This window comes from Nicotiana tomentosiformis, chromosome 12 (assembly GCF_000390325.3).
Source record: "Nicotiana tomentosiformis chromosome 12, ASM39032v3, whole genome shotgun sequence".
NCBI classification, from domain to species: Eukaryota; Viridiplantae; Streptophyta; class Magnoliopsida; order Solanales; family Solanaceae; genus Nicotiana; species Nicotiana tomentosiformis.
The window spans coordinates 100,333,712-100,361,388 of NC_090823.1; the positions used below are offsets into that span (position 1 = coordinate 100,333,712).

The following is a 27,677-nucleotide window of genomic DNA, read 5'->3' on the forward strand; positions in this document are numbered from 1 at the left end:
CCGACATAATTTTCACAAAATCCGAACTCCCATTCCGATACGAGTTCAACCATACCAATTTTATCGAATTCCAATAACAACTCGACTTCCAAATCTTAAATTTTCATTTTTGGAAGATTTTGCAACAATCTTCATTTCCTCCATTTAAATCCGAATTAAACGATGAATATAACATTGGATTTATAAAATATAATCACTTTTGGATGTAGAAAACTTACCCCAGTCGAAGTCATGAAGAAACCCTTAAAATCGCCCCAGAACCGAGCTCCAAAATCAATTTTTGTGTTATGAACTCAAACCCCTGTTTTGGGACTTTTTAATTCTGCTCAGGTATTTTTTTTTTCTTCTTCGTGCACGCGACATCTACCTCGCGTTCGCGAAGCACAATTTCTTCTGACCCAAAATCCTTCGACGCGAACGCGGTCCACCACTCGCGAACGCGGACCTTTACCGACCCCTCTCATCGCGAACGCGACCTCACCTCCGCGAACTCGTAGAACAAATGTAGGGGGTCCCCAGTTGCCTCTTCTCTTCTTCGCGAACGCGTAACACCTCTCGCGTTCGCGATGCACACCCTGTCCACCCTTCTCGAACGCGTCCTTATCTTCATGAAAGTGAAGAACAAATATTTCCAGCCTCTCAATTTCTCTTCGTGAACGCGAGGCTCCACTCGCGAACGCGATGAAGGAAACCAGATGGGGCATCAAAAAACTTCCAGCAAAGTTCCAAGTCCAAAATCCAACCCGTTAACCGTCCAAAACTTACCCGAGGCCCCCGGGACCTCAACCAAATATACCAACAGGTCGTAAAATATCATACGAACTTAGTCGAATTCTCAAATCACGTCAAACAATATCAAAGCGACGAATCGCACCTCAAATCAAAATCTATGAACTTTGAACTTTCAAATTCTATATTTTGTGCAGAAATACATCAAAATAATCCGGAATGACTTTAAATTTTACACACAAGTCATAAATTATGTAATGGAGCTATTCTAATTTTCGGCATTGAAATCCGACCTCGTTATCAAAAATTCAACCTTCGGTCGGACTTTCCAAAAATCTTCTATTTTTTAACTTTCGCCAAAATGCGTCGAATTGTCCTACGGACTTTCAAATCCAAATATGAACATACGCCTAAGTCAAAAATCTTCATACGAAGTTATTTCTATCATCGAAATTCCATTCCGGGGTCGTTTGCTCAAAAGTCAACCCTCCGGTCAACTCTTTCCATTTAAGCTTCTAAATAAGAATTGTTCTTTTAATTAAATTCTGAATCTTTCGAAAATCAAACTCGACCACACCCGCGAGTCATAATACATATTAGGAAGCTGCTCGGGACCTTAAGTCATTGAACGGGGCGTTAATTCTTAAAATGACAAGTCAGGTCGTTACATTCTCCACTTCTTAAACATACGTTCGTCCTCGAACGTGCCAAGAATCTTTTTGAGGATTTTAAATTACTGAGTGTATTCTTACACATATACTCGTGGGTGATTCTACGTCCCTCAATTTAACATGGGTCCGACAGCACCATCTCAATTGAGATTATTTCTTTGATTTACACTTATAAGCCTTAAAACCAATTTCTTACACTCCAAACATTTTCAAAAGGCCTGATTTTCACATCAATGCACGGTATTAGTGCCAACTGGCTATAGCCACTCGTGCCTACACACACATCAACTTTTTGATAGTGTTGAAGTACTTCAAAAAATTTCTGGGGTGTTACATTCTCCCCCACTTAGGATCATTCGCCCTCAAACACATAACATAACTTATCTCTTCTTTTGCACATCTTAATCCTCCAAATTTTACTAACTTCCAATTTTTTTCCAGAAATTTCGGTAGAGTTTCCCCTGTAATTAGGCCTATCCATCTGCTAGAGTAACACCAAAACAACTCTGAACAATACATCCACAACCCAACAAAATACCACAAGGTATATATCAATAACACTAATCTCAGCATTACAAGCATTGCATTATCATAATGATATTAGGACATGAAGCACATCATATGTATGCCCATCACCACATCTCTGGTCTTAAAAGTTATTCATAATTAATTCCAGCATCATCAATTAATCTTATATTAACCAACATCTCGTTTCCAATTTTCACAATACTGACAACATAATGTGAGCATGAAGACCTCATAACTATTTACCCGACTTAACGAGTCACATTTAACGTTACCTGGGAACTCACCTCGTAGGTTAAAACTCAATAATTACAGCACAATTATGGCACAGAAACACATAAATGAATTATCATATAAGCCTATCAGGCATAACTCACTATTAGTACTATAGTACAAATTAAACTTCACAAAGGGAGAATTTAACTCATAAATATTTCACCACAAGGACCTCGTCCTTATATAACTTCCACTGCGGCTTGTAGCCCGATTTAAATATTTCACATCATATAAAAAAATGCGAGGATCTCGTCCTCAACTCCGAATCACAATTATTTTGCACATTGTGCCAACTGAAAATTTCAATTTCCTTTCTTTCTTCTTTTCAATAAATTCCGTAAATAATTTTCACAACACATAATGAACTCTTATACTAGTAGGGCATATAATTCATAAAATTGGAATCAATTATTTCGAAACACATCAAACCCACTGTAATGAATAATAAAAAATTACTTTTGGACTTATAGCCCCCAATGGTGCCCAAGAATAAAAATGACAGACACAGACTCATATCTTCAAATCTCCCAACAGGGATAAACATATAAGTGGGTCACAAAATTACGAAGCTCACCCATAATCGGAGCATAATAGGAGGGCTAACCTCAATATTCAGATCTGAATCAAGTTAAGGAAAAATATTCTTTTATAATAAATCGGGATCGTACCTGTAACGACACCATCTGGTGTATCGGCCTCACCCAAATCATAGAGATTATATCAACGGGTAGGGCCTCCACCTCTTAGGCACCCTCTACCCATCTGTCCTCCACCCCTTACTGGCTGTGCACGTGGTGTAGTAGTTGCACTGGGGCTCATAGTCTGAGTGTTCTGATAAAATCCACCCCTCCTAAGTTTGGGACAATCTCTTATAATGTGCCTAGTGTCACCACACTCATAACAGCCCCTCTGAGGTCGCGGTTGCTCATACTGAGTCTGTGCCGGATAACTGGAATAACCATTATAGGAATCCCGTACCGGTGGTGCATTGTAAGAACTAACTGGAGCACTCCGAGTAATCTGATGTGCGGACTGAGCTGGCTGATTGCTCGAGCCTCCGCTATAATGAGTCCTAGCTGAAGAGTAAAATCCAGTGAACCCTCTAGAGCTTCGAGACCTTTTGGCCTCCTTAGACTCCCTTTCCTCGCCTAGAACACCCTTAATCTTCCTCGCAATCTCCACTATTTGTTGAAATGGAGTATCAGTTTGCAATTCTCGAGCCATGCATATTTTAATATCATAATCGAGCCCCTCAATGAATATGCGAACCCACTCTCTGACTGTAGGAACCAAGATAGGTGCATGGCAGGCTAACTCACTAAACCTGATAGCATATTCTGACACTGTCATAGTGCCCTGACGCAACCATTCAAACTTTGTGCGCCACGCATCTTAGAGAGTCTGGGGAACAAACTCTTTCAAGAATATTTCTGAAAATTGAGCCCAAGTTGGTGGTGTTGCATCGGCTGGTCTACCTTCTTCATAGATTTGCCACCACCGATACGCTGCGCATGACAGTTGAAATGTATTAAAGGCAACTCCTCTTACTTCCACAATACCCATGGTGTGGAGAATACGGTGATAATTTTCTAGAAATTATTGGGCATCCTCTGTAGTTGTGTCATTGAAAGTAGGTAGACTATACCTCTTAAACCTCTCAAGTCTCTTTTGTTCTTCTTTTGATGCCTCTGGCTGACCTCAGGCCAAACCGGAATAACAGGTTGTACCGGTACTATACCCAGAACCTGACCAACATGAACCTGCTGCTCAGGAGTTATGGTAGGAGTCTGAGCTACTCCCCCAATCTGTGAAATATTTGATGCAACAGAGATCAATCCCTCCTGAGTTAATGTACCAAACATACTCAGGAACTGTGCTAAAGTCTCCTGAAGCCCAGGGGTAATAACAGGTGCTTCTGGTACCTGTCCCCCAGCTGAAGCTACTGGCGGCTCCTCGACTGCTGCTTTGACAGGTGCTCCAGTCGCAGCACGTGCCCTTCCTCGACCTCTATCTCGGCCCCGGCCTCTTGTAGCCCCAGCAGTATGTGCGGATGCCTGCTCAGCTAACCCGGTAGCACGTGTCCTCATCATTTATGAGAGAATAGAGATACAAAGGTTCAAATTCCAAATTCAACAAATTCCGCACGACATGAATGAAAGAAGTGGAAATTTCCTAACAGTTCTGTAGCCTCTCGAAGATAAGTATAGACGTATCTGTACCGATCCGTAAGACTCTACTAGACTCGTTCGTGACTCATAGAACCTATGAACCTAGAGCTCTGATACCAACTTGTCATGACCCAAAATCCCACCACAGGCGTCGTGATGGCACTTAGTCTCTAAGACTAAGTAAGCCTATTCCATTATATTTCGAAGCCTTTTTTTTAAATATATAATTAAATATTAATGTCAAAAACAGCAGCGGAACAAATATGAATATATCAACCTTCCAAGACTGGTAGTACTGAGTCAGAACTCTAACTAAATATATGGAATGATCTCAAGGATCGAATACTCAATATTGTTTGATTAATAATTAACATTACAATAAAATGAAAAGACTTCAAGGGACTGCGACGACCAAGCACCTCTACCTTGAATCCTTGCGATCACACTTTAACTCTGTCCGAGTCCGATAGCTCCAATACCTGGCTCTGCACAAAAATGTGCAGAAGTATAGTATGAGTACACCACGGTTGGTACCCAGTAAGTATCAAGACTAACCTCAGTGGAGTAGAGACGAGGTACAGTCTAGACACTCACTAGTGTAAAAACCTGTGCAATATGATATACAAAATAATAGGAAACAAATGACAATAAGGACAACACAAATCAACCAGTGAAATGCACAGCAGGACAACAAGAACACTATTAATATTGCTCAACAATAATAAAAACAAGTACACCCAATCAAATCAAGTTCTTCAAATAAATATCTTTCACATATAATTCTTCCAAATAACTATCTTTCAAATATAATTTCCTCAAATAAATATCTTTCAAATACAATTCTTTCAATAAATCGTTTTCAAATATAATTTTCTCAAATAAATATCTTTCAAATACAATTCCTTCAAATACTAATTTTTAAATAATAATCTTTCCAAATAGATATTTTGAATATAATTCATTCAATTAAAGTCACCATGTGTTACCTCATTCCATAATCATAAAAGTACGGGTCTCAGCCCTTTTCATATTTTCACGGCACTTTGTGCCCATAATTAAATTATCATATTTTCCCCAGCACTTCGTGCCACATTTCATATCTCAACTGCACGGACAATTCACGTGCCAATATCATCATTATTTACTCACGGCACCTCGTGCCCATAATTCTTTTCATAATCTGCCTGGCAATAGCCACATGCTCCCAATTTCAACATAAATCAGACTATTATCAATTTACTAACAACAAGACAAATTGCACAAGGTATAAAAATAAACACAAGGAAAATCACAACATCACATAAAATTACCAATGCAACCACTCCACCTCATCACATATCATCTCTGATAATAGCCACTCTTATCTCTCCTATAACCACCTTTATCACTCCTATAATATCCTCTATTATCCCTCCGCCCTGACAATATATATAGCCACCCTTATCGCTTCTATTGCCACCCTTATCTCTCCTATAGCCACCCTTATCTCTCCGTCCAGACAATATTCCAACAAACACAACACAGTGAAATGTCACACTTATACCCACATAATATCAACAGTGGAATGCCACCCTTATATCCTCAAAATAACAACTCACACAATACAACAATTTACATGGAAAATTATCACGGCAATATAACAAAATCAATTCATATCACAATTTGCCCAATGGCCATAACCAAATTACAAAGATACAACCAAATCAATTAATTTCACAACAAATAGCTGAAGGCTCCACACAATGTGTATAATACCATAAAAACAATCAACAGAGATAGAAATTATTCAGCATAAAGCAAAGCCTTCATTAATCTAAATTTAGATAATTATATTAACCCATCTTCTTAAGCTTGCTTAATTAATTATTTGCATAGGGAAAACATACAAGTAATAATTACATCGAATTATCGTATAAAAACAAGTTCAATAAATGTGATTCGAGGCATGGCAATTAGATTATTAAATATATACCAACAATTATCCAATTTACTACACAATATGCCCAAGACTTTAACTCAATAAATTTTGTACATATAAACTCGGGTACGTACTCGTCACCTCGCGTACACGGCTTTTCACATTTCACAAATGGCACATAAGACTCGATGCCTAAGGGGTAATTTCCCCACTCGAGGTTAGGAAAGACACTTACCTTTTTTAAGTTATGCTGGTATTCCAAAATTGCCTTCTTCCTTGAATTGACCTCTGGACACCTCAAATCTATCCAAATTCCTCCTTCGCGAACGCGGCATCTACCTCGCGTTCGCGAAGCACAATTGCTTCTGTCCCAAAATCCTTCTACGTGAACGTGGTCTACCACTCGCGAACACGGACCTTTACTGACTCCTCTCATCACGAACGTGACCTCACCTCCGCGAACGCGTAGAACACATGTAGGGGGTCCCAGTTGCCTCTTCTTTTCTCCGCGAATGCGTAACACCTCTCGCGTTCGCGATACACACCCTGTCCACCCTTCGCAAACGCGTCCTTATCTTCATGAATGCGAAGAACAAACATTACCAGCCTCTCAGTTCCTCTTCACGAATGCGAGGCTCCACTCGCGAACATGATGAAGGAAACCAGATGGGGCATCAGAAAAATTTCAGCAGAGTTCCAAGTCCAAAATCCAACCCGTTAACCATCTAAAACTTACCCGAGGCCCCCGGGACCTCAACCAAATATACCAACAAGTCCTAAAATATCATACGAACTTAGTTAAATTCTCAAATCATGTCAAACAATATCAAAGTGACTAATCACACCTCAAATCAAAATCTATGAATTTCGTACTTTCAAATTCTATATTTTGTGCCGAAACACATCAAATTAATCCGGAATGACTTTAAAGTTTGTACACAAGTCATAAATGATGTAATGGAGCTATTACAAATTTTGGAATCGAAATCCAACCTTGTTATCAAAAATTTAACCTTCGGTCGGACTTTTCAAAAATCTTCTATTTTCCAACTTTCGCCAAAATGCGTCGAATTGTCCTACGTACTTTCAAATCCAAATCCGAACATACGCCTAAGTCCAAAATCATCATACGAAACTATTTCCATCATCAAAATTCCATTCTGGGGTCGTTTGCTCAAAAGTCAACTCTCTGGTCAACTCTTTCCCTTTAAGCTTCTAAATAAGAATTATTCTTTTAATTAAATTCCGAACCTTTCGAAAATCAAACTCGATCACACCCGCGGGTCATAATACATATTACGAAACTACTCGGGATCTTAAGTCACTGAACGGGGCATTAATTCTTAAAACGATAAGTCGGATCGTTACAAAAACTAAAACTGTAGAAAAGTCAAAACTACACAAAAAATGAAACTTTCAAAATTTCACTATTAACTGAAAACAAACAAGTCGCAATTAAAAGTAATATTCAACATTAGTATTTTAAACATACTGTTCAAAAATATCCCAAACAAAAAGCATAAAATGTGATATAGGTATGCAACTATATCCAATCATAAGACAATATCATAACCAAACTACTTCATCTTAAAACTACATGTTAATTTTCCGCTAAACTACCCTAAACTACTTCATCTTGCCCTTCAACTTGCCCTTTTTCTTGATGTCCTTCAAAGTCTCGTCATCACCAACGGCATGCGTCTTGCCCTTTTTCTTGTTATCTTTCAAAGCCTTGTCATCACCAACGACATGCGACTTGCCCTTTTTCTTGTTATCTTTTTCTGTCATATCCTTCAATCTACCAGTTGAGTCGTCATCACTAACTAAATGTGCTCTTTGTTTCTTCACTCCATAATCCCATAGCAATATACCATATTGGTTCCGTATCCCATCAATATCAATAGCTTTAGGAATACTATTGCCTTGAATGATGTACTCAGCAAATGCAGCAACATAAACACCACAGTCACTACATACAAAGGTCACACATAAACGTTGAATAAGTTAGTACAATATCCAAATAGAAATTCATGTACAAAAATAAATAAAAATCAGAAATATTCAATAATAATTTACATGTTATCTTGCATTGGCAACCCATCAACGACATGAATCTCAAAAGGATCAATGGCAGGAATTCCCATATGATTCTCTTATGTGTCCCAAAAACCAATACAATGAAGGAAATATGGGAGCAACACTGAGTATGGCTCAATTGATCTCCGAGCTGCATTATTTTGCCGTGCACAACTCATGGAATCATATACATAAATGAGCAGATCTTTGAATGGCAGTCTCGCCAATATCCAGTGCCACTTATCAGACAGATTTATAGAAAATGACTTCATCAACAGTACACCAAGGAACATTACATCTTTAAAAATACCAAAGTATATACTCAGCAATTGGATATGTTTCAGTAATCAAATTTATGTCTTTGTTTTTCTCTAAAAACTCCTTGTACAAATTCGAAATCAAGTAGTTAAACTAATAGTCGGTAGTTGTGAATCTTACTGGAACATCAACACCGTACTTTTCTTTCTTTCTCAAATAGTAAAAAATAACATCAATATGCTGAAATATAAAGAATAAACACACATAGTCAGAAAATTACATTATGAGAAAACTAAAACGTATATTTTATGTATAAACCGATTATACATTTTACAGAAGATACTGCAAATATACATAAAAGATACTCTTCCAAGTTGATACTATATTTTCTATTGCCATTATTGTTCTAGTCCTTTCTTCTGCCTACTATCCAAGGGTTACTGAGTCCCATTTATCATTTTATTACAGATAGAATCTATATGTAATTACAACATGGATAAAAGAAAAGAAATGGCATTTATGCTAAAAGATTAACATCAATATGCTGAAAATATAAAGAACCATTATAGTGTTGACTTACTGAATCACACAGGGGCAGGTCGGGATATGCAAATGTGAAGAACTATTTTTTTCTCCAATATCATCAACTCCAAATTCAAAGATTTTATTTAGCTTATTGCTAATCTCTGTATAAACACTGTCCCTGCCGAATCACGATAAAATGATATGGTTCATAACACTAAACATGAAAAATAAACAAGGAAAAAAAAAATTGAAACATAAAACTTACGGTGCATTAGTCCTTAAGCCTCTATTGATAAAAGTGTTCCGCTTACACAATATTCTGAAATCAACAGGATTGTCAATATTTTTTTGAAAAAGATACTTTATAGTGAAGATGGACTTATTTGGCTTATTTGTCAAGATAGGCTTTTTTGACTTAGTTGGCTTATTTTGAGCAACTTAGATGGTACGACCAGAGTCAAATGTGTTCCTGAATGGTGACTTCATGACCCCTGCTGGTTTCATTTCTCTGGGGATCATTTCAGGTGTGTCATGATCATCAAAAATTATACGATCTTCCTGCATGCATAGTAGCAACATTTTTCTCCACTCCTAAATAATCACGATGTACAATATTTTGATCGAAATACTTTTGGGTGATTGCAGTTGTTTGAGCTTCAGCATCACTAGTCCGGCCATTGTCCTCACCAACTTCCTCATAACTATTTTTACCAATAACTTATACAGAATCCTCCACCAAAACCCCCCATATTAGCAGTATTTTTCTTAACTTCTGCAATATTAACTACACTATCACCATCTACATCATTTTTGTCACAAAACTTCTGGGTGATTGCAATGATTTCAGGATCGGCATCCTCAATCCAGGCTTCGTCATCACCAACTCCTTCACTACTTTTATCAGCTTCTATAGAATCCTTCACCACACCCTCCATAACATCAACAATTTGGTCTAGACTTACCTCAGTACCAATATTTTTTTTTACAACTTCCTCACTGCCAATATTTTTCTCTATAACTTCCTTACTACCAAAATTATTCTCTGCAATTTTCTTATCGCCAAAATAATCACTATGAATATCACCAGTATCATGATGTCCATGACTATCATGATGGTCTTCATCTTTTTTATCACCATGTTCAGGAAAATATATACAAAAAGTTATAAAAATTATAATAACAGGTAAAAATAACAAATAAGCATAGTCATGAGAATATCTTTGAACTATCGCGTTCACCTAGAGCTTTAAAAACCTTTTCAAATGAGGAAATCATTAACTCCTCCAAAGACGAAACCTTGTCGTTCCTTTAAAAGAAAAAGTGAAACCGAATATCAATTAAGTTGTCAGAACTGTACCTTGTTGATTTCACTTCTCAGAAGTTTCAGCTCATTCTCGCTTGAACTCAAGTTACTAAGTTCTGGATCCGGATTCTCATTGCTTATAGTTTGTGATTCCAGCTTATTTTTGGGGTGCTTCTTAGCATATTTTTTTAGGTCGAGTGTTGAAATCATCAACATCATCTATTGGATTAACTTCAGCCATGACTCCAGATTCGATATATATCTCATTTTTATCATCATACACCGGGACAAAATCATGCAATTCAAGCCTTGTTTGTTCAACATTTGTTGGGGCAATGTTATCAAACACCAACTACAAATAAAAAAAATGTGAAATACATTAACGACCCATTTAAGTTGTCCTCAACGATCAGACAAACACTTCAACTGAGTCATTTTTTATTTTAACACTTCAAGTGGCTATTAAGTAGGTCAAGCAAATACTCGACCTAGTCAGCATATCTTGCGTGTAATACACTCACCGAGACGCACGTTGCCTATGCATTCCAAACTTTAATAAACAGTAATACAATATACCTTAACAAATCTCTAATTTAAGCCCAAATATGAACCCTAATTTTCACTTCATCTTCTCCATGTTCCTTCTGCTATACCCCTCCATTTTTGGTGACCTTTCTTTCAATTGGAAGGAATTTTTCAATTTCAGGACATTAGACAGAGAACCCGTTTCAAAACAATAGCATAGATTCATCAGGTCCAGTATTTTTCTTATAATATTTGATTTTTTTTCTTCAACTGGTAACTTAAAGAACCTGGCCAACTTCCTTCGAATTCTTAGGAACTTCAAGAAGAATTCTACGATTAGTTATTTAGAAGAAACCCACTTGCTGGCTGCTTCTTAAATTAATGTTAAAACATTTAGATCACTTCAATTTGACAGATCTTAATTCTCAATTTGTTGGTTTTGGTCTATTATTTTTTAGCTGAATGCATTATTCTGGGACAACCTGGTGGATTTGAGTAGAGGGGACGGGCGGAAGAAGATAAAGGAGACCGGGGGGGGGGGGGGGGCACTGATTTCGGAAAATAAGGTTTCTTTTCTTTTGTAAATGTACTTTTTTTGTTAATTACATGTGTCAAATTCATATGGCAAAATTATACGTGTCATTTATTGATTGGTCCATTTGACATGTCATCAGAAAGTGCAACTCACGCATATGGCCTGCTGTACTTGGGTGTTTGCTTGACCTACTTAATATCCACTTGAAGTGTTAAAATAAAAAATGGCTCAGTTGAAGTGTTTGTCTGATCGTTAAGGACAACTTAAAGGGGCTATTAATGTATTTCGCCAAAAATAAATTTAGCAATCATGAAATTTTAAAATAATAAAAGACAACTAATATATTACTTATAGAAACTACACATCATACAGTTAATTGATATTATGTATATTAAAAGTATAAAATATGTATCAGAAATATATAATTTATGTATCAGAAATGTATACTTTATGTATGAGAAGTAAATTCATATGTATTTCTACAAATGTTGTAAACTAAACAAAAATATTTTTTACCTGCTCCCGACTTAAAAGAAAAAATTCTTTCTTCAACCTCTTGAAGGTCACCTTCTTCTTTACAGTCCAGTTTACTATGCGTGGCACAAGATCTCCAATCCGGTAAGCGGGATTTTTGCGAGTATAGGGGAAGCATTCATAAAACCAACACTGGAATGCCAAAGGCCAACTACCATATTGGTACATCTCTCTCCTACTACGAACGTTATCTTTCATTGACTCCAACGTAGCATTGAAAATCACTTTTCCCCAAGGGAAAGTCTTCAAAATCACCAGATTCAACCAACAGAAAATCATTCTTTGTTATGAAATCATCATTCGTAATAAAAAATAGAAAACTGTGAATGAAATATAATACTGCAATCTTTAATGTGTCCTCATCAGATTTTCACATTTTTTTAAAGAAATAGTCAGTTAACAATTTCTTAGGCAATTTTGATATGCTTGGAAAGTATAATTCCATCAACCGACTCGACTGGACAGATTCATAATCCTTATTGGGATCACCATTACACTTTAAACCTGTGATAATATAAAACTCTGCAAGTCCAAAGAGCAACTTGGTGCTATTCACTTTAATCCATAACACATCATCTTTAGGTCACACCATTTCCCTAAGCTATAGTGAATGGATAAGTTGGTTTAGTATAAAAAATTCGGGCAAGTCCACAAAATAACCAAAACATGTTCTTCTAAACATCTCAATCTGCTGATCATCCAAAGTATCTTTCAAATATTTCACTATACTGCAGTTTGTATGCACACTGATACGAGTACTATAATGATCACCTAAAGGAACATAGTAATCCCAAAGTTGCATACAATTAAAATAAATAAATAAATAAATATATATATATATATATATATATATATATATATATATATATATATATATATATATATATATATATATATATAAGCTTAATAACAATCACAAATATGTACTTTAAACATTACGTATACACTATGTGGATAGATGATACACTTTATATACAAATTGCATATTACTTATTGACTTGATACAAATTATATACAATATAAAAAAAAAGAATGATATATTTTATATACAAATTTGGAACATAACTGCTATATTGGATAAATTTTCTACATACTAAAATAAACTAAGCGCACACAAGTCAGAGTTATATCATTAGAAAATAACTTCAAATCAGATGAGCTAGAATATTTTTTATCAACGTAAACTTTTCTCTCTTTTGATGGAACATCATTCCCATCCCTTTTAGCCTTCCTTTTAGACCATTTACCCTTATCCTTCACAACATCCTTTCCCACCATTTTATTCTTTCTTTTTCAACTTGTGCCTTTTTTAACAACTACACGCTGAGCAGTTTGTGACCTCGTTACTCTATCATTGGGAGTCCCGCTATGTGAACGAGTCCTTCTATCACCAGGGGTACTTTGCATCCTTTAATAGGGGTATTTTTTATTGCTTCAACAGATTTAGGGGTTGCATGCCCCAAATCGCACCCAAATTCTGGTAAATCTTCAAAATCGTCATCATCATTCCTACTGAAACTAGGGTTATATTTTACTAATTTACCAGCTAATTTCATAGAATTTTGAGATGCCCTCAACTTTATAGTTTTCTTCAAAGACTTCTTTTTCCTTCATTGTAGACTTGACTATGAACAAAAATTCGAAAACCTACTGAAATTTTGACTTACATTGAGAGCAAGAGTAAAAATGGAGAAGCTGTGTTTTTGAGAAGAAATTGGTGTTTCGAGAGAACCGAGTGCAATAGGAAAACAAACGCGAGTTAAAAGGCGTGGGGTGGGTCAGTATATTATGGATTATTTATGGGTTATTAGATGTATATGTTTGTGCCGGAGGGGCATTTCGGGTCTATGGAAAAAAGAAAAAATCATGGGCTATTAAAATTTTAAGGGGCTATAGAGGATAGTTTTCTCAAAAGGTTTTTGAAAATCTATACAGTTTAGTCGTTCTCCAAAATAAAAGCCGATGAATATATATATTTTTATATATTGATGTATAATACATTATACATAATGTAATATATTCTTTCGTATATTTAGTTAGCGGCTGTAAGAATATTTGGTCGACTGACCTAATGTCTTAAAAGCCCAAAATTCTTTCTTTCGAATATCGAACGGATCCTAGCTTCTTTTGCTGTTACTTTTCTTCTTTTCTTTCTTCAATCAATCCCAATAGCGACCAATTCATCAGCTCATGCTTTATCAAAAAGAAAAAAAAATGGTATATACAAATTAAGGTGTTACTTTAACATCGTGCCCATCTAATTGCTACACATCATGTTATGCTAAATGCCATCTGCAATGAAAGTTTTTCTTTAGATTTTCCTTTAAAGACTAAAATTAATCTTTTAATCGGATGCGATAAGATTTGGGCTACGTATTCTCGCCTTTCTTTTATTTTACTTTTATTGAAGCATCAACTCTACCACATTTTTAGAAGGATCAATTCCATTGAAGATTAAAAAATATACTAGCAATAGGCACGAGGGAAGAGCGTATTTACTAGAACCATGCATCTTCAGTGGCGTACGCAGAATTTTTGACAAGCGGTGTCAATAATTTAGAAAATGAATGAAGGAATAAATCACTACAATAACAAGTGCGGTGTCATATAAGTATATATCCAATATTTTCATTTTGTATACTATATCAATATATACATATTTAATAAAAATTTCGGCAAACTGTATGATGTATCCGCCCTTGTGCATATCAACTGGAAGTTACTAGTAATGAAAATGGCGAATAGTTTGTATGAAGTAATTTTTATACTATCGAGTTATTTAAAGACAATAACATATAACGGGGTAGGTAAGTGTAAAGAGATTAGCTACTCTGGACATTTGCTATACAATTACTACAACCATCTCAACCAAAACCTAGGGGCAGGGCTACAATTTTGCTTGCGAGTTCAGTAGAACATAGTAGCTTGATCTAGACTCTATATTTATATTTAAAAATTCACAAAATATGCATAAATAATTTATTCAGAATTCAGTAAAATATTTTTTTTAAAATTCAAAACTCATAAACTCAAAATTTTTGACACCGCCTTTGCCAAAAGCTCCTTTCATTGAATATCGAGTGAGAGAAGAGAGGGTCCCGAGTAGTGGGAGAGCAAAGTGTGTGGAGTGGCTTATTCAAACTTGTACGCCTCAAAGCGTAAGAAGAAGAGGTGTACGGCGAGTGCTGAGGTGAGTTTTATGTTTTGATTGCTTTGCTTGAACTTCCAACCTACGCATCGATCCTTCAACAACGTATTAATTTTCACTTATTCATTATTAAATTAGTGAATATAGAGCATATGTGAATTCAAAATTTTACTTTTATGGGTTCAGAATTGTGGTTTCAATTAGTTATGGGTTTATAGTTCAATATTTTCAGCAATTTCTATAAATTTTACATAGATAAATTCAAGTTTACGCTAAAAATTATGAGTTGAGAAGAAGAAACCATGATGTAAAGTATCATTCATTACTTTACAAACAATCTATATATATAAATATGGGGTAATCATTGTCCTAAGTTATTGATAAATTTTAATTCTCGTCCTTGTGATATAGTATGATTAAGCACCTTTAATCTTTAATTAATTAAAATATGTAATTTTTAATCCGTTTAAGTAAGGAATATGCTCTATTTAGACTATTTTTTTGGACTATATTACTTTCCAATATGGAGTAAAAACACAAAATTAATATGATATATTCATAATTAAATAACGAAACAATTAATAATTCGGTAAATTTTGAAGATTCACAATAGGAGAGGGAACAAAAATACACATTTCAACTAATTGGATGTGAAATATGCTTAGTCTAATAATACAAGGACTAAAATCAAAATTTACTAATAATCGAGAGACCAAAAGTGTTATTATCCCTATAAATATTTTTTAAGATTGATCAGTTTTATATTATGTTGCTCGAATTTTTCAAAAGAATTACAATAAATCCTCCAAAATAGAGCATTTCTTGAAGGATCCGACACTAATAATATGACATTATTTTAGAGAGTTTGAACAACATAAGTTTTGTATATATGTGGAGTCAAAATAGTACATGCATGCCTGCATATATACTTGTTGTGCATACACTAAATCTGCCCATGTGTTAAAAGGGCCTCTAAACCTCCCTCCTCATCCCTGTCTCATTAGCAAACACCTTTCCTTTAATTTCCTTTTCCTGTTTTTACTCGCTTTCCCCAAGAGCGAAGCTAACTAACTTGGCATTCAGACAAGAAAAAGATCACTCAAAAGCTAAAACAATATTCCGAGAAGACAAAGAAAAAGAAACGTTTTTGATGTATATCTATTTTTAACACTTGGGGGTTCTCTTCTTTTACTCTATAATATTAATTCTACTTGTTTAAACTCTGTCTCTGCTATGGAGAAGTTGTCTAGTAGTGGGCTGAGCCACATATTCATAACAGTGTTTCTTCACTGCTTCTCTGCATTCATGGTGATTCCTGCCATTACTGATATAACCATGTCTGCCATTTGTCCTGGAAAAGATGAATGCTCCCTCGCTATATATCTCACTGGATTTCAACATGCGGTAATTATTATTCCCCTAATCCCTTCTCCTTTGCCTTTTCATTTCCATGCATGACTCAGAATTAGAGACGAATCTGTGACGGATTTAGTGAGTTCAACCGAACTGTTCACTTTCTGTTAGAACTATAATTATAAGGTCATACTCATTGACTCTACATTTTAAATTTGCTTCTATTGTTGTCTTCATTACTTTTCCTTTGTCGTGTGTTTAAGTTGTCTTTTTCATTTCTTAGCTGAAATTCTTAGAAGTGACTTTTGAATTGGATACCAAGTTTAAGAAAAAAGAGAAAGACTTTTGAACTTGTGTTGTAAAATGAGGCACATATATTTTGTGTGGTTATAAATCATTGCATAAATGTAAATTGCTTTCAAATATGGAAAGAGATCAATTTTTTGGCACAAATTAAAAAGAAAATAGGTTCAAACAAATTGAAATAAGGGAATATATATAATGTGCTATTTCGGAGCCACTAACGTCACTATTCTCAACGAAATTATTTGCTTTCGTTCTAAGCTAATTGGTTTGTAATGGAGTTTGATCGTGAGTCTTAAGTCTTAACTCACCTCCAACGGAGAGTTGGACTTGTTTAGAAGGGAACCCAAAAATAGAAGAATACTTAAAGTAATAAGGCCGAATAGCTTAATTGACACCTCTACTTGTTAATATGCCGCCCTCTTAGCTAGATTTCAAGTGGACACCTGAACTCTATCAAAATTAGTCTTTTTTACAATCTTTTAATTACCCATGTGCCTTATCTAGCCATCAACAAGAATCCCCACATTATTTTTGCATACGTGTATGCCTAAAGTGGCTCAAGTGTTTCCGTAGTTGTTATGACATATGACTAGTTCTATTAAGAGTGAAACATAATTGATAGGTATTCTCAGTTTTAATACATCAATGTGTAATTTTCCTTGTTGCATCATTTGCCCCTTTGAGAATCAATGAATTGGGCATGAAAAATTTCATTGAGTGAGATTTTTTTTTTTTTTTTTTTGTGAAAATCTAAAATACTCCATTAATGTTCTTTGATTGGAGCATATAACGAAAAAGGAAAGAAAAGAAATGAAAACAAGTGCATACCCGTCCTAGATTGCCAAATAAAGAAAATCACTACTCCTATGATATGATGACGCATAGTACATTACTCAACCACTTTTATCTGTCTTTACTTTGGAAATTTCCGCTGATTCCTAAGAAAATTCCCTTTATTAGAAAGTACTACTGAGTATGCAACTTTAACTCTTCTTCTCTCAAGGAGGAGAATAAGAACTTACATGGATTGATCTTCAAATAAAATCTTGAAACAGAGGTAGATAGTGAATTACGTACATATGATTTGTTACCAAGGGTTGGTTACAGAAACATGTCTTTCCCCTCAACTACAATGTCTCCCGAAACCTAAGCAGAGTAGAATTTTAATTTTATGAGTTCTGAATTTTAGAACGACGACTTCAAATACATTATTTTAACAAAAAGTTTGACCGAACCATAGCCGAACTTCTTGCTCCTCCTCTATCCCGGAATCGAACATTTTGGATAAAATTTAAGTTGTATGGACTCACAATACAAAGAATATTTATATTATCGGTGTATTTGCTCATTATAACAAATTAGTCATGACAATTTTCCTTTTTTTTGGTCATGTGCAGATAATAGGATTGGGATCACTGATTATAATGCCAGTGTTGGGGAATCTGTCGGACACGTATGGGAGAAAAGTCATGCTGATGGTTCCTTTGACCCTTTCCATATTTCCTCTAGGTACTTAGTTACTCTTCCTTCCATCTTCCTCTTAATTTACTCAATAATCTCTTTGCATTTAATATCCATCATTGATATGGTCATTTTAAAAGACTCTCTATTATTATTGTATTTTACTAGATGAATAATTCAAAAATCTTAATTCAATTTACATAGGAGCAACATATTAATGTAGATAAATTTTACTAGAATTTTAGCTGATAAGTCAGTATGCTAGAGAAAAACATCACATACGATCATAATATGTTTAGAGAAGCATAAGGCCAATCATGCAAACAACAAGATATTTAATTCAGACCTATCACACCGGCTCCTTTAAAAAAAAAATCAAATCAATCTTTAGACCTACCTTATTACCACTTTAAATATAAAAATGAACAAATAAGAACCAGATAGCCATAAAGGAGAACAAAATGAACAGTTAAAGACCCTAAGAATGAAGAAATGAAAAAGCTAACGTTATTAGCTGTAGCATTTTTTAAAAAGAAAGAGTATTAATTATAAGTAGTATTAAAGCATGCAAAGCAAATTCACCTTTGTACTGTCGAGTTGGTTAATTTTTTCGTCTTTCTGGTGAAACCAACTACCTAATTTGTCCGTCAGTAAATAAGAGCACTAAAAGACGAGGGGACTAACGTCCCTTTCTCTTTTCCTCCACTCCACTGCTTCTTACGAAGTTTCTTTCACTTTCTTTATTTTTTGTCTTTACTCACTTATGGAAACAGAAGGAGGAAATTTCTCTTTTGTTAGTTTGGTTGTCCCCTCTCTCTCTCTTGAGTGTTTTGTTTGCTTGAGAAGGATAAATATTAGTGGCAATAATAAAAGAACAACTAAGTACTACTATGCATTTTAGTGATAAGTATAAAGTAATTAACCATATTATATTTATGCATTTTAGTGATAAGTATAAAGTAATTAACCATATTATATTTGGAGAATAGTTACAGTAATAGTGTAATAATACATTACTATCCCTTATTGTTGCAAGAAAAATGATCTTACTATAGGAAAGGGTACCTATAAAACCAAGTTATAAGTTCAAAGTTACCCATACTTAGAGAAGATCACAATATTCAGTGTGTAATTTTTAGTATGTTATACACAACTCTAATTTAATAGCACAAGATTCAAATGTTTTTCTTTAAACTACCTGTACAATCAAATTAAGACACAAAATGAGATATATGGAGTAATAAAATGGAAATTATTACCCTCAATTGTTGTTGGCGATGAAATCGAAGTGAGAATTTACCATTATGTTTTGAAACATAAAATTGATCATGTCTTGACGAAATTTTGTCCCTAGTGATATTGGCATACAGCAGGACAAAATACTTCTTCTATGCTTACTACGTCCTAAGAACTCTCGTTGCTATGGTTTGCGAAGGAAATGTACACTGCCTCGCTCTTGCCTATGTGGTAAAACTACCTTCAAATTTCCACTGAAATCTTGAAAATTGTGTGAGTATTTGAGTAATTCACCTAATTTGCAAAATGGTTTTCTTTTTTTGGGATATCAGGCTGATGTAGTTCCAAAGAGCCGCCGTGCCTCTGTCTTTGGAGTCCTCTCTGGGATTGCTTCCTCTGCTTTTGTCTGTGGAAACCTCTCTACTCGCTTCCTCTCCACTGCTTCCACTTTCCAGGTACGTGACACTCATTTTATTTGAGACGTCTTAAGGACGTAAGACACTATTTCATTAATAGTAGTATATTAGTACGATTTAACTTATATTCACTTCTGGTGTTAAAATGAAAATTTTATCCATCAGTGGAAAAAGTTACTGTCTTAGTTTCACGTTATCAATCCCACTTGTCATGTATACAAGTTAAACACATACTAATATTATTGTCTACATTTTTCGAGATTTCAAATTCATCCAACTACACAAGTTTTAATTTTTGATGTGACGTTAGGTGTTTGTCCTGATTTTCTTATCATATTTGGTTTTCCTATCTCTCGAAGGAAAGATAATATATTTACCACAATTGATTTTGCCTTTTACGAAAAAGAAAATACATTCGTCCATATTTGTTTAGTCCTTTTTCTTAGAGAAAAATATTTTGACTTCTATAAATTCATTCATTAACATCTATAATGTAGTCCTTAAGGGGTTTAAGAGTCTTTATTTAGGGGGAGAATTTGTGAGACAAGTGTTATCTTATCACTTGTGTGTACCTCTTTGTGAGATTGTTCTCTTGTACTCTCTTTTATATAGTGGATTGCTCATCTACACTATGGATGTAAGTCAATTGATCGAACCACATTAAATGTTTGTGACTCTTTTGGTATATTTCTCTTTTATTGTCTGATTTATCGTCGTTCAAGGTTTACTTTACTAGCTTCCGCATAACATATGATTATTTCGATCCAAACAATATTTTCACCAGTAAACTTTTACTAATACAATGCATATAAGTCAAATTAACATCTTATAAGCTGTTTACAGTCAAACACAAGTATCTTGTTTAATTTAGGTAAAATGAAACTATTGTTACTTATAGGTTGCTGCAACAGTGGCAGTGATAGCTCTGGTATACACAAGGATGTTTCTCCCAGAACCTTTGATAAAGGACCATATTTCTGCTAAAGGAACAGATACAATTTGTCTTTTGCAAAAAGCTCCAAAGAAAAACATCCAATTATTGAAGACATTGCCTTCTTTCAACGATGTAATCTGTTTGTTAAGAAATAGGTCAGATTGGAAATTCACTCAATTTTTCTACCATGATTTAGAAGAATATTTACTTTGGCTCTCCTATTAATTATGGTTAATTAGAAACTTGCAGCTCAACACTCTTACATGCAGCTATTGTTTCATTCTTTGTTTATGTTGCACAAGTTGGCCTTGAGTCCTCTCTTCTTGTAAGTTTCACTACCCTCCACAAGTGTGGATTAAATTTAAATATACTCATTGAACCTTATTCACTATAACAGTAAAGTCATAGAGCTGCTTCTTGTAACATTGCAATAATTGAACTTTATCCACTATAAAAGTAAAGTATAAAACTGTTTCTCGATCGTCACATTCAAATAATAACTTTATACCCTAGTTTAGTAAATTTACCGTTGTAGTGTGTAAAGTTCAACTACTTTAATGTGACAAAGATAGTTTTATTATGACTTTACTGTTATAATGAATAAAATTCAGTAACTATACATGAAAATTAACTCCATAAGTGTGGAAAACCCCATCGTTTGGTAATGCCTACAAATATACAAAGTGTATTTTTTAAGACAATTTGGTTTTCTTGAAACTGTAAGCAGTATTTCTTGAAGGCTCAGTTTCACTTCAACAAAGACCAATTTGCTGATTTGCTGATAATTTCTGGGATTGCAGGATCCATATCACAGGTGGTTGTTTTTGGATTACCTTTTTGATTAATGTTAACATACTTTTCAGCTTCTTACCTCTTCAATCTTTTTCAACTTTTGCAGCTACTGCTCATGCCCACATTAGTTCCTGCTCTTGGTGAGGAGAAGCTGCTCTCTGTTGGGCTCTTTTTCAGTTGTGTTCATGTACATAACTAACTCTATCCAATTCAAAGCATTTTAGAGATTTTATTGAACTGAGACATTGACTCAAATTCAATTGCAGATGCTACTTTATAGCATTGCTTGGTCCTCATGGGTAATTTCTGCCTCCTTACTAGTCCAGTTCATATCTTTTAGTCCTTTTCTTGATCTATTAGCTGTATTTTCTTCAAGATATGACGTATGTACTTTACCAAATGAATGAGGTTTATTGATTAGTCAAAAACATGCAGGTCCCTTACGCTAGCGCTTTGATCTCTATTATGTCTATTTTTGCAATGCCATGTGTAAGTCTCATTTATACAATCATCTGCTTTTCGTTAGCTTAAAGTTAAAAATCACTAGAAGTTACCTTGGTTGCAGTTGAAGAGCATGGCCTCCAAGCAAGTTGGGCCAAATGAGCAGGTTTGTTAATTGTTATCAATAATTATTCTCATATTTTCCCTTTACATGTCACTAACATAATTGATCATTTGTTAAACTCTCTTTTCTTTTCCTCACCTGGAGTTTCTTGTACTGTAAACACTTCTGCTTATGTAGCTCTGAGCCCCAAGTTGATCTTTATTTCCTGCTTTCAGGGAAAGGTTCAAGGATGCATCACAGGAATATGTTCCTTTGCAAGCGTAGTTTCCCCATTTATTTTTAGTCCTTTAACAGGTAGCTAAAATGGGATTATCTTTTTCACCCCCCGTGTCATCGGTATAAGTCAATTTAATCTGATCAAGGTGGCAATTGTTTCCAGCTTTATTTCTATCAGAACGTGCACCCTTTCATTTCCCAGGATTTGGTCTAGCCTGTGCTGCCTTTGCTTTAGTAAGTATTTTGGTTTCTGAATGGTATCTTCAATTTCCTTTCCTATTGCCTCCTCTTATCAGTAGAGAACAGGAAATGCATGTATAAAAATGATTAAAGCTAAACAACATGAAATTCTAAGGCTCCTTGGTGAAAAGTTTGATTATTCCCATTTAAAGATCTCAGTCTATTGTTAGTGAATATGCATTGCTGAGGCCTAAAAGTGTGAAAGTTTTCATTTCAATTAGTGTCATTTTGAGCTCCATTTCTCATTTCTTGTGTGTATATACTATCTCGAGCATGCTGGATAAACATTCGTGTATTGGAGCTCATGAAATGTTGGTCCTGAAGGATTTCAAATATAACATGATCGATGCTTATGCAGTTGCTAGCTTTCGTTGAGAGCTTCATGATAAGATCACCTCATCCGATAACCAATTGCAGTCTAAGCAATTCAGATTCAGCAGAACCGTAGTCTTGCAATTGGAGTGTAATGGCTCTAAACCGTAAGGCCATTTCTTTATAGTTCAATCTATTCAACTTCATCGACAGTGTATTATGGCATACTAGAGGCAGCCTGAAATTCTACATGTAGCAAATGTGTTGTCAATCTCAATATCATTAGCTTTGGCTTCTGCTTGTAACTATAGACTATAGAGAAGTGTTGTTTGTCAATAGTGTTATTTTCCATCTTAGATGACTCCGTAAATGATTGCTCAGAGGAAATTAAAATATGTACATATGTATGATAATGAACATATACTAGGAAGATTTCCTTTCTTTTTAATTCAATTCCCCTGCTGTTATTTATTTGTAGAAGTGCCTGCAAACACTATAACTTCTATGGTCAGTTTAACAGCCACAGCGCGTGCAGAGCAATATACAGAAAAATGTGGTTATGAATACCTGATTTTTGCACGCTCTTCCAAAAAAAAAATAGTAATAATAATAATAATAATAACTTTTGGATGATTTTAGCTATTTTTTTGTTTTTCTTTGAATTTATTTACGCATTTTTATGTGAATTCCTTAATTAAAAAGTACTAAAAATATTTTTTACCTTTTATTTATATATTTAGTTTGCATCTTTAAATTATATATACCAAAAAGATTTTCTTTCTACTTGTACATTTTCTTTAGGACTAAATAAGACTATATTTTCATTAGATGGAAAAGGGATTGGGCTAGTGTATTTTAATTAAAATTGAGCCAAAATTAGCCCAAAGTTTGAGCCCAATTCGGCCATACCCAATCCAAAATGGCTGGCCAAGACTTGGTCCAAAACGGCGTAGTTTCATCATGAAAGTACGTCTTTGATTAAGTGAATCAATGTTAAATCTCATCCATTCATCTCTCCCTCATCCAATGATCTACAATCAATCTTCCAACTAGGTATTTAAGATTTAGAAATGCTGAACTTATGCCCCCATTTCCCCCGTAATTCCTTTCTTCTTCCTCCCTCTTCTCTCTCTCTCTCTTCTCTCTCTTCTCTCCGCCACCGCCAAAAATCACCTACCGGTGGCGGACCACCTCCAAACACCTCCAAATTCACACCATGTAATCTCCACAACCTCCTCTTCCCATATCTCCAAATCAATTCCTTCAAAACCCCCTCAAACTCTTTGAATTTTAGATCTAGAAAACTTTAGCCGTCACTTTTTGGTCCAAATTCTTGAAGCTCCGGCCAACACCACCCTACAACACATACATGAATGGATAGAGCTCCGCGAGACCTATCTTTTCCTACCTATTTCACCCCCAAAATTCCCGTCGCCGCCGGCCATCCACCCTCACTGCTGACCCGCCACTACTGTCGCACTCCTCCTCTGTTTTAGCCTAATTTCGATCCAAGAACACTCATTTCCTTTTGGTATGACACCAAGTTTATTGAATTTGTTGTCTACCGAAATGAAATTAGCGTTCCATGGTCGTGCAACCACTTCTTGGTATCTCCGACATCTTCTCATGGCTTGAACAGCTTCAAGCACGCTCGTTAGGTATAATCGTCATCTCTTTACTTAATTTCTGATTTTCTTTAGTAGTAATAGGTTAGTTCTTGATTTTAATTTTAGTTCCTGATTTTAATTTTTCTGTTTTGGGTTTGTTGTTAACTAGAGTTTCAAGTTAGATTTATTTAATTAGTTATCTCTATTTAGTTTAGTTGTTTGTTAGACTATTATTAATTAAACATAATATTTAGTGTATCAGTTTAATCGTTTGCTTAGTTGTTGAATTTCATCGTCTGAATGTTAACGATGCTCGTTCTGTTTTGAGCATTAGCTTGTGAATCCATTTGTTTGTTCTATGTTTAGTTTGCACAAATCAATTTATTTTAATCTAGTTAGTTTGAGTTTTAGTTCCATTTAAAGGCTTGTTTCTGTTTTGTTAATTGTTAGTCGTTTGAGTTTGATTTGGTTCAAAATCAAGTAGTTTGGTGCTGATGGTTAAAATCTGAAGTTTAGGTTATTTTATCATAAAATAGTGTACTAGTAGCCTACCTTTTACTAGTAGAGTGGCTGAAATGACTTTATTTTTCTCCTTGCTTCTGACACAACAGATTTTCAGGCTGTCCTTTCAACTTTTGGACAAATTTTGAACAATGTTTAGCACAAAAAGTCAGTCTTTTGGACAGACTTTTGGTGAACCAAAATTTTTCCAAAAAAATCTGACTTTATTTGCCTATTTAAATGGCTGCTCTTCTCTTATAAATGGGACTCTCTTACACATAAAATGCACATCCTTACTCACTGAAAAAGGAAAAAAAAAAAAAAACAAGACACAACTTAAGAACTGAACATCTAAAAGTGAGCTGAAATTTGAGAGTGGTTGAGTGAGTATTCAGAAAGCAAAAACTGTCCCAAAAAAAGGGGTTCTTAAGTCAGTTTACTTAGTTCTTTCCTTGTTAAAAGTTGCTGAATTTTCTGCTTTAGTTCGTCGATTTTTCTGGGCTGTTTTCTCGGGTCACTCAAGTTGTTAATTTGCTATTGTTTCCCCTGCTATTCCTACTGCTTCTGTAGCTGAATTTCTGCTGCTGTTATTGCTGTATTTCTGCTTTTCAGGTAACCTTTCAAACATTTGTAATGCAGGTTCTTTTCTTTAATAGAAGATGATGAAAAGATGGGCCTTTTAGTTTGTTCCGAGCAATTTTATTCAAAGGAGTTTCTAAATATTTGAGTGCTAAGATCTGCATGCTCGTGATCATTTTATTGTTGTAGTCGAGTAGTTTGGTTTATTTTGTAGTTGGCAGATCTGAGTATCCATGTTCTTTGATGTTAGTTTGAACTACTTAGATCATAGTGCACTTAAAGAATGTGTGAGGCAATAATGTTTAGTATTGAAAGAAGAGTATTGGACTGTTGACATTGGTGAACCTGTGTTGTGTCAAACTTCATGTCAAAAGGTTTATGTTGTATTTGTACCTGAGAAGTTAATTTTTCAAAACTGGTCACTTTTTTTTGCATTTGTCACCTTAATTTAAGGCCAAATAGCTACAATTGTGGTAGTAATTGTTTTTTTTAAGTTCAATTGAAAGGCATCATATATGCGATTTCATGTCTTATGCCAATTCTATTGATTAAGATGAAAGATTTCTTTAATAGTGGATGATGACTAGTACTTATTGGCTTGGATTAGAATTTTGAAAGTGATAAGAAAAAGCCTATTGAAATAACTAAAGGCAGAAAAGAGAAAAGTGCCCATTAATTTAAATAAAAAAGTGACCTTTCAAGGAAAACTTATGTGGAGCCTTTAGAATTTGCACGTGTGGTGGCCTATTTTTTTATAAAATAAAAACAAATAAATTAGCCTATCCTCAAAGTGAGATAACCCGTCTTTTCAAATACTTGTAACACAAATTGGTCTACACTTTCATAATAGTTGGACAAATAACTTGAGACAATTTTTCGCAAATAATTAAGTACCAAATAATTTAAATGCTAGGCACTAATAGGTATACTTTAACTTTTTCATTCACGAACTAGCTTGCGTAGCGTGTTGTTTAACCTTCAATTAATTCATTAATTTCATACCAAATTCAATAGCTTTAATTAATTTCTAATTTAATAAATCCTTTCGCTAAAATCGCGGATTCGCTTGCGTAGCACGATAGTTGATATTTAATTAATTTCTTCAAGTGTAGTAATTTTTTCAAAAGTAATAATGTACTTATAATCCTTCTCATAACTGCGGATTCGCTTGCGTAGCGCTGTTATGAGAAAATTAAAAAATTTTGTCTCGATCACGCATTCGCTTGCGTAGTGTGGTTACGACATCTTATTATTCAAAATTTTCTTTAATTTTTCTAATAATCTAGAAATAAAAGCGGATAGGTATAATATAAAAAATTATATAAATCACAATTTGTCCAAAATTAATTCAAGCAAAGTTTAAGTCAAAAAAGCGATCGTGCTAGAACCACGGGACTCGGGAATGCCTTACACCTTCTTTCCGGTCAATAGAATTCCTTACCCGGACTTTGTTTTCGTAGACTAATTAATAATAGAGTCAAACCTTCCTTTGACTAGGAATTCAAATAAAAGGTGACTTGAAATACCAAAAAATTAATTCCAAGTAGCGACTATATAAATAAAATAATCCCTACTCAAGTTAGTCACTTTAATTGGAAAAACTCTTTAACCCACAATCCATAACATAACACATATCTTTTTGGGGGGGGGGGGAGGGGGGTAGAAAAGAAGTGTGACAGCTCTGGCGACTCTGATGGGGAATTCAAGAATTCGAGCTTGTACATTGACTTTTTTTGGCTTTATTAATTTTGTATATACTGTGATTTATTTGGGGCTAATGTGGTACTTATCTACTTTTTACCGCTTTGATATTGTTGAATTGAACATATAAATTGTCTTCTCACGCACCCTCTCTGAGTCTTTTTGAAATTAAAATTGGGCATTTGCTTGGCATAGCCTAGTTTTTTGAGATAGCCGTGGTGCTTGTCACCCAGTGAAGGATTCTAGTCACACATGTTTTAGGTGGGG

The 27,677-nt window shown here is 34.8% G+C and overlaps 1 protein-coding gene and 1 long non-coding RNA gene across 3 annotated transcripts; both read left to right on the top strand.

The window, feature by feature from the left end:
- Positions 1–16,129: 16,129 nt before the first annotated feature.
- On the top strand, positions 16,130–23,475 carry LOC104115224 (uncharacterized). Of its 2 annotated transcripts, XM_009625809.4 has the most exons (14): positions 16,131–16,595; positions 18,248–18,359; positions 19,666–19,778; positions 19,880–20,002; positions 20,862–21,052; positions 21,147–21,222; positions 21,625–21,711; positions 21,796–21,876; positions 21,956–21,988; positions 22,125–22,178; positions 22,255–22,296; positions 22,470–22,548; positions 22,634–22,704; positions 23,069–23,475. In XM_009625809.4, exons 1-14 carry the CDS (start codon positions 16,425–16,427, stop codon positions 23,156–23,158), a joined length of 1,323 nt encoding a protein of 440 aa, XP_009624104.1. In that variant the 5' UTR covers positions 16,131–16,424; the 3' UTR covers positions 23,159–23,475. The 2 variants fall into 2 exon arrangements, with proteins under 2 accessions (XP_070048079.1, XP_009624104.1); XM_070191978.1 differs by lacking the exons at positions 20,862–21,052; positions 21,147–21,222 and having other exon boundaries at positions 16,130–16,595.
- A 650-nt stretch (positions 23,476–24,125) lies between these two features.
- LOC104115225 (uncharacterized) lies at positions 24,126–26,043 on the top strand. Its single transcript, XR_690560.4, has 2 exons — positions 24,126–24,680; positions 25,770–26,043. It is a non-coding gene; the product is annotated as an uncharacterized lncRNA (long non-coding RNA).
- Positions 26,044–27,677: the final 1,634 nt, after the last annotated feature.

Bases quoted from the DNA above. Each gene is read 5' to 3' on its own strand.
- LOC104115224 (XM_009625809.4), top strand. From the start codon at position 16,425: ATGGAGAAGTTGTCTAGTAGTGGGCTGAGCCACATATTCATAACAGTG. The intron at 22,297-22,469 runs GTTTGTTAATTG...TCCTGCTTTCAG, and splicing joins AAGTTGGGCCAAATGAGCAG to GGAAAGGTTCAAGGATGCAT. The intron at 22,705-23,068 runs GTAAGTATTTTG...ATGCTTATGCAG, and splicing joins CCTGTGCTGCCTTTGCTTTA to TTGCTAGCTTTCGTTGAGAG.